The sequence below is a fragment of the Staurois parvus genome, unplaced genomic scaffold (genome assembly GCF_062004578.1).
Source record: "Staurois parvus isolate SC_StPar_1 unplaced genomic scaffold, SC_StPar_1.0 ptg000715l, whole genome shotgun sequence".
Taxonomy (NCBI): domain Eukaryota; kingdom Metazoa; phylum Chordata; class Amphibia; order Anura; family Ranidae; genus Staurois; species Staurois parvus.
In genome coordinates, this window is record NW_028318511.1 from 12,388,438 (window position 1) to 12,401,947 (window position 13,510).

The 13,510-nt window shown below is 39.4% G+C and overlaps 1 protein-coding gene across 4 annotated transcripts in view; it reads left to right on the plus strand.

The window, feature by feature from the left end:
• LOC149445704 (phospholipase A and acyltransferase 2-like) overlaps positions 1 to 10,582 on the plus strand; it is a 72,389-nt gene extending 61,807 nt beyond the window's left edge. For all 4 annotated transcript variants that reach the window (XM_089653619.1, XM_089653618.1, XM_089653620.1 and 1 more), the window contains one exon: positions 5,216 to 10,582. In XM_089653619.1, coding sequence (XP_089509745.1) covers positions 5,216 to 5,317 — 102 coding nt within the window. In that variant the 3' untranslated portion in view covers positions 5,318 to 10,582. The remainder of the gene's footprint in view (positions 1 to 5,215) is intronic.
• Positions 10,583 to 13,510: the final 2,928 nt, after the last annotated feature.

Sequence of the window (13,510 nt, forward strand, 5' to 3'; positions counted from 1 at the left end):
CAGAATGTCCGCTGCAGTCCCGCTACAAGTCGCTGATCGCCGCCATTACTAGTAACAAAAAAAAAATCCCAGTATATATACCGCCATTTGTAAACGCTATAACTTTCAGGTAAACCAATTTACACGTATTGGCATTTTTTTTTAGCAAAATGTAGCAGAATTTATTTTGGCCTAAATTTATGATGGAATTTGATTTTTTACATTTTTTTATTGGACACATTTAATAGCAAAAAGTCAAACTTATTGCAGTAAAGCATGTTTGATCCTGACTTTTCTGATCCTCCCCTTCTTCCAGTGTCCCCCTCTTATCTCCTGATAAGACATATTGTGTGAAGTCACTCTGCACATGCTCAGTTTTGTGTTTATTGCTAGAGAGGTTTCTTTTTTTCTTGGGAGAGTGCATGTGATCAGCACAGGGCCAATCTGCACTGTCCAGACAGAGGTCAGGGGTTCTGCATCCTCCTAGAGCAGAATGAAAACTCCTCCTATTAGCTTTAACCAGTGCTCTGCTGAAGGCACAAGACTGCTCTAACTGCTGATGAGAAAAGGTATTTAGCAGTTTTTATTTACTAAAATAATTGCATTTCTGTGTTCTGCGTACTGTGGGAGACCAGGTAGGGTGAATGCAGGGTCCTGGGTTTAGTAACACTTTAAGGTAAAAAACCTTCCATGTTCAGCTCCCTCTCCATCCCTCCCCTAAAAACGTATATGAGTCCTAAGTCCTATCGCAAACCAGCACTGTGCCAGAGTGCAGCAGTGCTGCTTTCTCTCCTCACAGGCTCAGAGGCAGCAGCAGGAGCCATTGGTTCCTGCTGCTGTTAGTCAAATCCTGTGAGGAGGGAATAGGGGGTGGGACCGAACCATGTTGTGTGTGTCATTAGACGTTTTGGGATCGAGCCCAAATAAATTCCCCCATAGCAAGCAGCTTGCTATGGGGGCACTTGGAAGGGAGGAAGAGCAGAGAGCGCTAGCAGGGGACCCCAGAAGAGGAGGTTTGGGTCCAATTTGTGCAATACCATTGTACAGAGCAGGCAATTATAACATGTATATTATTTTAATAAAAATTAAAAGCTTTACAATCACTTTAAGGGTTAACCTGTTAAGTTAAAGAAACCCTGTTGCCTCCGTAAAAAAAGAAAGGACAAAGTCACCATGTTAAATAATAATGTACATATTACATACCTTTTCAGCAGGTGGTGAATGCAAGCTTCACATTCTTGAAGTGTTCTGGGCGATCAAATAGTTGTATAGGATAGCATGTTCTCTGCTGGCTTCAGGACTAAAAATTTCTCAAACACTGACTCCACTGATGCAGTGATCCCCAAAAGATTTGAACAGGGCTGTACTCCAAGTTTAGGAACACTTCCTGAGAAAGCTGAAACTTACAGAGCACTATGCAGAGATTCATCATAACAGTGCTCAGGCCTTGTGAGTGTTGGCTGCATTGTAGGGGGTGTGTCACATGTTGTCCCTCTTACGCAGGAGTTCTCAGTGAGAGGAATGTAGTGTCAGACCCCGGGCCCACCTTCACCAAATGTAACAAATGGCTAGTCGATATCACACCGTGCTGTCACCAAGAACATGAGTATGACACTCTCAGCCTCACCCTGCACAAAGATTTTCCAGCTCACGAAACCACAATCTAGGTGCCAGCAATCCACACTAGGTTTAGTTGGCTTGGCTATGAAGTTGGTTTAGTTGGCTACGAAGTTGACCTGTTACACTGCCACCAGATATTTTATAGGAGATATCAGCCTTTACAATATCTGCAATAACAATCATTACTTTGTAATAATTGTCTGTGATACACATTGTCACAGCAGAAATTTACAGTATAGTATCAAAGAGACAGGTATTCGTTAAGTTCTGTCTTAGTGCATTAGAGATAATGATGTTTTTAAAATATTTACAGTGACAAGGGTATTACAAAAGAAAACAGGGACAATAATACAACAGAAAACAAAAAGGGAATAAGAATGAAAGTCCTTGCTTCTGGGAGTTCCAGCAAAGTCCAGTCAATGTGCATAAGATGGATCAGTGTTGTCTCATAAAATAAATCTTGGGTGATGTTCTTCATTTGATGGAAAAGGAGAGCTCCAGACTACTGATGAAGTCTCTTTCTGGCTCCAGAGGATGGTGTAGACAGAAATAATCTGACCAATCTGAGTTCTGAGGAGTGGCCAAAGGGAGGTCACAATGTTTTTGATCATGCAGCTGCCACTCCTTCAGATACAATTTCCTTTAGGTATACATATCTGAGGATAACTACAGGTTACATTCTGGTAACCAGTATATTATCATCCACCATGGGACTAACTTTTGAATGAATACAGATATGGATATCAGATGCATATTTCACCTAGGAGATGGATATCTGCTTAAGGGTTCTAATTACGTAAGCCTGGATACAGGAATGTTTTATGATATCATATGGCAGCACAATGGCTAAATGGTTAGCACTTCCACCTGGTAGTACTAGGGTTCTTGGTTTGAATCCCAACCACGGCACCATGTGCCTGAAATTCGCATGTTCTCCCTGTGCCTGCGTGGGTTTCCTCTGGGTGCTCCGGTTTCCTCTTACACTTCAAAGACATGCTGGTAGGTTAATTGGATCCTGTCTAAAATTGGCCCTAGTATGTGTATGTATGAATGTGAGTTAGGGACCTTAGATTGTACGCCCCTTGAGGGTTAGGGACTGATGTGACTGTACAATATATATGTAAAGCGCTGCGTATGTTGACAGCACTATATAAGTACCTGAAATAAATAAATAAAATATCTATTACAGCACCAGACTTGAATTCCCTTAATTGCTTAGGCCCTGTCAGTGGGATTTATGATGAGCTAAATCACAAAGTTATCTGTTTTGCAGGCTCTTTCTTGATGTTAGTTAAGTTGGTTAAGAGGTTCTGCAGTATTCTACCAGTTTGCTGAGAAGGATTGTTTAGAATGTGGCTATAAGGTTCTTCTATATAGGATATACAGCCCTGGTGTACTCTCTGGGGAGAGTATGGAATCCATTCCATGCCACCTTTACAGACAGAATTCTACTTGAGTCTAACCTGTGTCACAAACCTGCCAACTTTTACATAATAATGGTGTTCCTGACTTCGTTTTAGGGTTGAGCAGATCTCATTATCATCACACTTCCTAAATGGCAGACCAGGTTGGAGGAGTACAGAGACGTACAGCCTTCTTAACCCTACTGCCAAGTTTTGCATCTAAGAATTACTAAACCAATTTTGCTATTTCACATTACTGTTTTTTATTCAAGGCAGGAAAGAGGTACTTCTTTACTCAAAGTGTCACTGGGTAGTGCTGATTCGTGTGAAGTGTAAGTTTTAATGATAGGTCCTCTTTAATATTCAACTCGTCATTGCAGGTTTACCATCAGCAATTAGAAAAGCCTTTACTTTATCTATAGCACTTCTATAATTCTAGTTACTGAGAAACTCAGGAGGAGGGGCAATATGGTATCTCTTGGAGAATTAAATGTAATGCAATTGTAAAGATGATGTTTTATAATTAAACCCTTTCTAGGGTTTCTAGGAGCAGTTTAATAAGTATTTTACTGGTCTTTGGCTGCACAGAGTTCTGATAAATGTGTGACGTTCAGATGGCTCTAAACATACATACATATTTGTAAGACTGTGGGTACATTCCACACAATCATATTTGGCAACATTGCCTAGTTCAAAACTGCTGCCAAGCAGGGGTACAGTGCAGCTACACATACCAAATAAAATATGAAATTGGTCCCAAGAGAAATGATATGTAGAGTGTAGTAAGCCAAGCCTACTAACTAAGTTTAAAGTAAACCTGTGCTTTCAGGGCAAAGCAACAGGTTTACATCAACCCTCCCCTTTCCAGTGTACACCTAACTTACCTTTGCTTCCACAAACTGTACCAGACATTCAGCAGTCAAACGCGTTACTGCCAAATGTAAGAAATTATATAATATCAATGTGCAGCGCTAATAAAAATGTGTGTTATAATCGATGACCAGTGTGATTGTAATAAAGAAAGGAAACATCATAAAAAAGAAATAGGGAATTGTGAATACTCCAATGAAGAAACAAAAACAAATAACAAATGAAAATATATATTATTTCAGGTACTTATATAGCGCTGTCAATTTACGCAGCGCTTTTTACATATATATTGTACATTCACATCAGTCCCTAACCCTCAAGGGACGTACAATCTAAAGTCTCTAATTCACATATATGATACATATATATATATATACATACATACATACATACACATATATATTAGGGCCAATTTAAACAGGAGCCAAGTAACCTTCCAGCATGTCTTTGGAATGTGGAAGGAAACCGGAGTGCCCAGAGGAAACCCACGCAAGCACAGGGAGAACATGCAGACTCCATGCAGGAGGCGCCATGGTTGGGAATCGAACCCATGACCCATTTACTGCAAGGCAGACGTGCTAACCACTAAGCCACTGTGCCGCCCTGTCCCTGTGCCGTCCTCTAAATATCATAATAGTCCCAAGAATAGTGATGTGATCAAATCAACAAAATGTACTGACTTCTGTGACTTCCGCACTGCACCTCCACCATAATGCACTCACCAGAAGTAAGTAGCAAGCAAGCCCAGAGCGGAATGACACTAAAGGGTGTTCCTGCTTGTTCCTCCTGCCGGTGACCCGGTTGAAGGTGGGTTCTCTCCAGAAGCTAGTGATACACCAAATCAACAATCAAAAGGTAGAGTAGCTAAGTCAGCCCACAGTGAACCAAGGAAAGGGATTCCTCCTAGAGGGTAAGCTCATAGACCGAGCCTGGAGACAGTATCATATAGTGTAGTCTGTTTTATTAAAAAGATAGCAACCACGTGGAGCATAAACTCATCAATGGATAAAAAGCACTTACAAAGATGGCCGCCGGACCATCACGTGATCGCGGCGGAATGACATCAGCATGTAGGCTCCTCCCTGACACGTTTCGTGCGCACGCACGTTCTCAAAGGGATCCACCTAATATTATATATTACATTAATATATAAACAATACAACAAGAAACAGGGTCTCACCAGGAACAACAGGAGTATTTGGAGAATTTCAAAAAGGTATCCATAATGTTCTTTTTTTTCAAATTAATATGTTCATTTTTATTCAAGTCTCTGAAGTCTAGATAGGTAAAACAACCAGTGATTAAACAGACTATGTTATAATGATGTTTAAAATTTCTTGTAGGTTGCTAATGTTGCCCTTTGCACAGCAGTTGGAGGAGGAATACTAGCAGCAGCATTAGCCACCCTTGCTATTATTACAAGGAGCAGACGGCAGAACCAGTAGTGGCAAGGAAGAGTTACTGAAGAGTGACTACAAAAATGGTTCACCATATAATCTGTCAACTGCAAATGCAGGCAATGAGTGTTGACATTTTTATGTAATCCAAAAACGCATTTTCTACCTTTTCTAACAATATCACTGCAGCTGCAGACTTATCCATACTACTGTTGCCTTACCACAAATGTCTTCTTGAGATAAGAGTAAATGTAGCATGTAGCAGAACTATAGATATGGCTTCCTGAAGAAGGGACAGACAGCAATGGGGACTTGTATGCTACCTGAATGGACTTTATCTGAAGACTAACCCAAAGCAGAAAGTAAGAAAATATATTTTAGCACTTTAACACACCCAGATATACACCTATTTCTTTGTGTTTTGGTTTATGTTAAGTACTGCAAAAAATAGTTTTTGAACCCTATTAATGAAAGCAGCCATAAGCAATAAAACCCTCTAAAACTTTTTAAAAGTATTATTCTTTACAACTAGTTGATCAGGACAATATGATGGCTTATAAAAGAGAACTAGAGCAGAGGGCCCTGGATTGTTGCCTGCAGCATCCACTCATTATCTAAAGCAGAAAAACAAAAGGAAATTATTCTATTGCCAATATCACTAATTATCTTTTGAATCTTTTAATATATACACACTGACTCTGTGTGCCTAGATATGTCATAATTTAATCCTACCAGTACCTATGTTTATAGTGTTAATTCTCTATTCCTGTCAATAGAATGTTCAATTTTCTTTTAACTATTTAAAAAAATGCAATATGTGTTTTTGATGCATGACTGCTATATAACTGTATAAAAAGATGATATACTTGTCTGTGCATGCTTTCATGGTGTGAATCCAAACCAGATACTTATTGTGGGATGACATTTGCTGGGTTAAGTTGCCCATGTCATATAATCATTGTATAATTTGTGTGATTCTGCAAGACACTAGATAAGGAAGGAGTAAGTTGGTGTGATGTCTCTAACTAGCCCTGGATAAGATACATGGAAATGGCACCAGCTATCACATCTCAAACCTGTTTGCATCTTCCACTCAAATCACTTTTATCTAAAAGCCAGGTGCCCAATAAATAAAACAGAAACAAGCTTATCACTGTGTTTTAACCCCTTGACTTCCATTTCCACATGTTTATAGCAGTCAAACAGTTAAATCAAATGCTTGTAAACTTCAGACATGAAACGTGAAGAAAGCCCATATTTCTATAGTGTTTATTTGTCTCTGTCCAAAGCACTAAGTGTAATTTCTTTCTGCTGTCTAGTTCCTGTTTTCAGTTTGAGTCACTTTCAAAATGTTTTCTTCACACCAAGAGCTAAAAAGCTGACAGGGGAGGGATCTCCAGCACACAGCCTGTGATTGACAGCCTTAACTCTGCTTCTGTGAGCTGTATGAAGGAGGATGTGTCCCTTCCCTTCAGTCAGCTGTCACAGCTTTTGCACAGTATATAACTGCAGGTCCACACCTCCTACTTTTGTGAGCCTGTGAAAAATAATTTTCATCTCTGAGTCTTAGACTTCAAGCACAAGCTTTAAAATTGCATCTAAGCTGTGGTTTTGCAAGCAGGTTTAGGCGTGTCAAGAGCTGGGAGTTTAACTGGCCAGAATATTAATTTATTCTGGCCACTGAAATGAAAATCGCTCAAGCGCTAAACGCGCCTAGCGTTAGACACGCATTTACCCACATTTAGGCACATCAGGTGTTTTTTTATGCTTAAAAGCTCCTCTTCTGAATGAGACTTTAGTGTTTCTTTCTGCCTCTAAGGTCCTGTAAATGCCTGTAGTGTGTATAGACACATTGGCTAACATTGAGAGGAGTTTAGTGGCAGAGGAAAAAAACCCTCAAACACCTGTAAAAGCAGAGTTTTTGAGCTCAAGTGTGCATGAGGCCTAACAAGGATGTACAGGAAAATAGCTGCAAACAAACAGGTATAGCTTATGCGTTTTTGTATCACCTGAGGCTAGTCACTTCACTGGGTATAAGGAGGGGTTTACAGCCACTTTAAGTCAATTACGAGAGAAAGACTGGCTTTGCTTTCCTCCTTCTACAAATGTTAGTTGATGGATAGTTCTGTTGACTCACTGACGTGAACCCTTTGTGAATCACCAGTGGCATTGCTATGGGGGTGTGCACCGCACCCAGGTGACACCCACCAGAGGGTGGAACCAGGGCTGCCAACCATTCGTATAAAATATGGCAGTGGGATGCCTATGGGACAACAGAGTTGACTAGACTCGGACATGCTCGGCTACTTTTACCCACGTGGGCGCATGCACAGTGAGTCAGTGACGTCATGGCATGTTTGAATGAATAACAGCATGGCATTATGGCAGTGGGCATGCCTCCCGAGTCCCATCGCGGAGACTGAATCCCCGCCTCCACCATCCCACCGCCATGGCACTCTGAGCAGCACGGACATGGATTCCCTGAGACTGGATCCATACCCTGCACCAGCCTTCCATGGCTGCTGGAGACTTCAACCACACCACTGTGAGTATTGCCACATGGAGTCCCAGAGACCAGACTCCCACACCATCCATCCACAGCTGCTGCAGACTTCCATTCTACTGTGAGCATTGCTATAGCTATAATCTCTGGCTCTCTCTTGTATCATGTCCACAGTCTGTAACCATCTCTTGTATCATGTCCACTATCTCTGGCTGTCTCTTGTATCATGTCCATGGAGGGGGGGGGGGGGGGGGGGTTGACACCATGTTTTAAAACAGCAGGTGACACCAACCCTAGTGACACCACTATGAATCCCTGACCTAGAATAAATATACAGCTAAGTTGGACGTTCTTTTTGGTATAATTTACCCAAACCTGCAAGCTTGTTTCAGGTGTGGGTAAACCCTTTTTTCACAATGTCTGTAATATAAACTACCTGTATTTACCTACAGTATTTACCTAATACTACAGTACTCAAGCACATTCTTCTTTTCATTGTAAATGTGATATTTCATATCAGAAGACTCTATGTTGGTATTATTAAGGTGCAGAAACACAGACACAACACATTTTTCATTGGTTGGGAAATATTTCAGTGCAACATTTTCAGGGACACCATTTTCAGTTCATAATTTCAAAAAAAGGCTTCATCCATACTGGTCTTTAATGACTTTAGTCATCCCACTGCAAGTGCCAGTGACATGACCAAGGAGAGCAGAGTAACACACTATGTTAAGTGGCAGTACAAGGGGGAAAGGCTCAGGAGGATACGCTGAAGGTGCAGTGGCCTGAATAGAGAGATTTGCTAGGCCAACAAATCCTTCCACAGAGGAAGTCAACCAATCAAACATCACTAGGATGAGCACTGTTGAGGCTCACCAGGAACAAGAATAGAACAGAGTACACTGGATATTGCAGATAAAAACTTAATTTATTACAAAAAAATGTACTTATAAACAATAGCTTAGATTGGGGCATGTAGACCACCTTCTAGTTTACTGTCCACAAGAGCTGCTACCCACCCTTATATTAGTATCGCCCTGAAGTTATATAGATAAAGAAAATATCACTAAAGCACAAGAGATTCTAAACATAATGGATGATAGTCACATTATTTCCTGACTTGCAAGGATGTCCAGGATACTTGATTGACATGATTTGTTGCAAATTATTCTGAACCTTTTAAGGTTGACATTCTTTTTTTTTAGTTTTTGGGGTTTTTTTCTGCTCACTATTGTTGAAAATGTATACCTCATTCTTCAAGAACACTGTGATGCTGGAGCCCTGCACTTACTTATAGTACCATCTAGTGGTGAAAGTCAATAACAACTGCCTGTTGTGCATGTTGTAGAGGCTAAATTCACCTTAACCCTAGGTTCACACCTAAGCATTTTCTGCAGTGTTTTGCAGAAACACAGTACGGTCCATTTAACATGATTTCCTATGGGACATGTTCACATTTGCGCATTTTCACCCAGTGCCTTTTTTGGAAAAGGTCAGGGATTTTTTTAATTCAAAAAGTTGCATTTTTGGTTCTATAGACTTTAATGGAAATGCTGCAGGAAAGCATGTATTGCTTTTTTACTGCATTTTTATGTGCTTTTTATGTGTTTTGCATTTTAAATCTGCCTAGCAACAAAAAATAACCACGCAAAACGCATAAAAAATGCATCAAAAGCGCATCAAAAACACAGGAGCAAAAATGCAAAATGCAATGCAGAAATGGCTCAAATGCAAGCTGCATAGGTGTGAACCTAGCATTAGGCCTGGTTCACATCTATACGCATTGCAATCTGCAATGAGAAAAAAAGTCTCTGATCCTATCCAAAAAATGCAGCAGCTAAAAACACATAGATGTGAACATGTCCCATAGGTAATCATTTTAAATGGACTGTAGTGAGATTCTGCGAAATGTAAAAAGCACTAAAATACCTTATAGGTGTGAACCAGGCCTTAGGCCTCACACAAACAAGATTTTGTTTTCCTCCCCTGGTCGCCTCTGTTTCAGAGAGGAAAATGCAGCTCAACCCCTTGATGCCAACGTAACACAAATATGCGGCCTCACAGAACTGGGCTTTTTTCCATGGGTCCACATATTTGCGTACCTGTCTTTGCACTGGGAGCAGGGTGGATAAAAATCAATGATTTTTTTTTAAAAATCGGATTTTTTTAAATTTAAATCAGATTTTTTAAAATAAAATGCTTTTTGAGGAAAATATATTACCATCCAAAGGTGATTCCATTATGAAATAAAGATTAGTTTTTTAATTATGTAGAATAAGGCTGTATATGTTTAATTGTTTTGGTAAATAAATTCCATGAATCCATTCACAATGTCATGCTCTTCCAGAGGTTTTTGTAAGATTATTGGGCAGTTTCTCTGCCTACAAGATATTATCACAGATGCTTGGTTTACTTTTGCAGTTCTCAAAACTGAATTTGACTCAGCGGAGATCACATGCCTCTTCTTCACAGCAAAAATGTTATAACATGAACAGAGTTAAGAAAAAGACCTTAATCCTAACTTCTACAAACCTATGAATACAGAATCAACCCCTTCAGTGCTACGTTTCAAGAAGTTCAGTGAATAGAATAGAAACAATATTTTTCTGATTGTTTGGAGTGGAATAGATCTGCACAAGAAGAAAGTGAAACTAAGTGTGAGGAGGAAGGGGCTGACAGTCTAAGTTTCTTAAAATATATATATTTTGTTTAGCCAAATTAGTTAACAAACATGGATGTTTGTTTACGCAAATAACATGCTGTAATGTGATTGTTTCAGTTGAATAAATCTATTTAAATTATTATTATTAAGGTAATGATTATTTTTCTCCTTCCTAAGTACAACAGAAAAGTTGTCCAAATATGAATGATTAACCTATTAAACTGGGGATAAAAAAATAATATGAAAAGTTGTTATTCTAAAAATCTTCATCTACTTGCATATTAAAGTTATACCAGCAAGAATTAGTCTATGTAGAAAACTATGATTTAAATCAAGCCTTACTGACTAGTGATTTAAATCGTGATTTAAATCGTGATTTAAATCAGTTTGATTTAAATCAAATCCACCCTGACTGAGAGCGCATCACACAGCGTGCTCCCAGCACAAAGACCGGGGTGTCACTGAGAGCCCCGGGTTCCGTTCTAATGATTCGGAACCCGGGACTCCCGATTCCGGGTCACATGATCGCTGTAATAGCCTCTGATTGGCTATCACAGTGATCAGTGACTGTGAAGCCCGCCCCCTTGGGTTTTTTCTCACTGAATGGAGGAGAGAGATACATTGTATCTCTCTTTCTCCTTGCAAAGAGGAAAAAAAACTGTTTGTGAAAAAGAAAAAAAAAAAAAAGAAAATAAAGAAATATTAAAAAATATAGACAAAATACCTAGATCAAGGTTTGATCTAGTTCAGTGGCAGCGTTAGTGTTTAAGTCAAGGTCAGGATTTTTTTTTTAAATTGGTATCAGTGTCAGTTAGTGTGTGTTTTAGGTTAAAACTAAATGCGCACTTTTGTTTCTGGGCTGTACTGGGTGTACAAACAAATAACATACACATATATGGTATTGCTGCAATCATCAAGAGCTGGAAAATAATTTATTTTGGGTTATTCTTTGGTGGTAGGTTATGGTAGTAACAAGAAACACATAGCTACATTTTCATTTTTTTTTTTTAACTATTTGGGGTCAGTTTTTCTTTAATAATAAAAAAAAAAATCTGGAGATTACCATTTACCAGCAAATGAAAGCCCAATTTGTCCTGAAAAAAACAAGGTATAATTCACCTGGATGCACAAAGTAGTTGTGATGATATGTATAGTTTTAAAAACACATGTCAAAGTTGTAAAATTTTACTTAGGCTTTAAGATTTCTTTTACCCTTAGACATGAAGGAGTTAAAAAAGCAGCTAAAGCTTTAAAGTTTAGGCGTGTCAAGTATTTATTCATTCCATTGGCCAGAATAAACACTTTTAGGTGCACTGGGCATTTGAGGCAAATTGCTCCTCTTTTTTTGTATGTATAATCTCTGTCTATTAAACATTTTGGTACATAAGAAGAAACATACAGTAAAAAAAAAAGATGAAAAAAGGTGTGTTATCGATCATTCCTGTGATGGAACATGCATAACAGTACTCAATACATACATGTGTGTAAAAAAAAAAAGGGATTACATTTGGAAAGTAAACACAGTGACTGCTAGCTACCACCAACGGCATCAAACCTACATCAGTACAATTACACATTGAAGTACAAAATGCAAAGTTATCGACCTCATCATGAAAGAGGACAGGGAATAAGGAAATCATAGTTACATATGAAAGAACCTAATAATAATAATAATATTAAAACAAACTGTGATTATAAGGTTTAGGTAATAAACAAGAGTGCAATCCATCTTATAATAAAACAGTAATGTCCAATCATGTTTCAAAAAGTGTTTGAAGATCCCTTCTGGAGACATTCTAAGGAATTAAAGCAATATTACTGTAAGTCAGGGTGACAACCTCAACTATAGAGTGATACATCTGCACTTGGGGGTTGTAGGGGACTAGTCTATCTTTTTCCAGTGATTATTACATCCAGCTAGACTAGATGTCATGAAATTGCTCCTGTTTACTTTTAGAGGTGAATACCCACCTCTCAGCCTCCATGAGATTTTCAACCTCTTGCTGCCAATCTTGTAGTGTTGGGCATTGGGTCTGTTTCCGAAATTTAGGAATGACACTCTTAGCGGCATTTAAGAGGTGTGGTGTTACACTATTTTTGTACGACTTAATGGAGGAGGGGGTATCATGGAATAGGTAATAAAGCAGGGGGAACTGGATCAGCTTAAGTTAGTTTTCTGAATTCATGGGGAAATTTAATTCCAAAAATTCTGGGCACATCCCCGCCAACATCTGGGGTATGCTCCGGGGAAAGTGAGGGTGTCTCATATCAGAGGGAGAAAAGCTTGTAGCGGGATTTCTGGGTCTTGGAACTAATGGAGGATACGTGAGATAATTTTGTAATTCATTGCAGTTGTTTTGGTGTAAATTCAACACCCAGTTCTGTTTCCTACTCCTGTTCGAAATATGGAACTGTCTCAGAGTGGGTGGTAAGGAAAAGTCTATTCATTTGAGATAAAAGGTGGCGGGAGTTATCATTAGAGGCACTCATGGATTCAAAGGTTGTTACAGTACCGTTAGACCTTCATTTAGGGCTTAGTCTCTGCAGGAAAGCATGCATTTGCCTATGGCACCATGCATTCATGGGGAACCTACCAAGGGATTACCGGAACCAATCCAGGGGCAGAAGGTGGCCCCTAGGTGCAAATTTGAAGCAAGTAGTATCATAATCCTTACACCAGGCTTTGAAGAAAGATGTCCTCACTTGGCAGAAATCAAGGAAACCCCCGGAATTTGAGACTTCACTATGTGGAGATGTGAATGGATCCTGGCAACTGTCTCCATCCACTCTCTCCTATGTACTTGTATAAACATGGCTATACACTATGCAATCTGATTGTATAATCTCTGTTCAATATTATTTAGATTTACCAGAACTATGGAATAGGAGGACACACCTGAACAATCTATTCAATTGGTATCACACCAGACAGGCCCTTGTACTACATAGCTGATGGGGGAAGGTAGTATTGTAATGAGGGAAGTGTGGTAGAGAGTGGTGAACACATCCTCTTCTATGATGAAGGAAAGAAGGCTTCTGGCAGGTGGCCTACAGAAAGTGAATGCTGAGATAT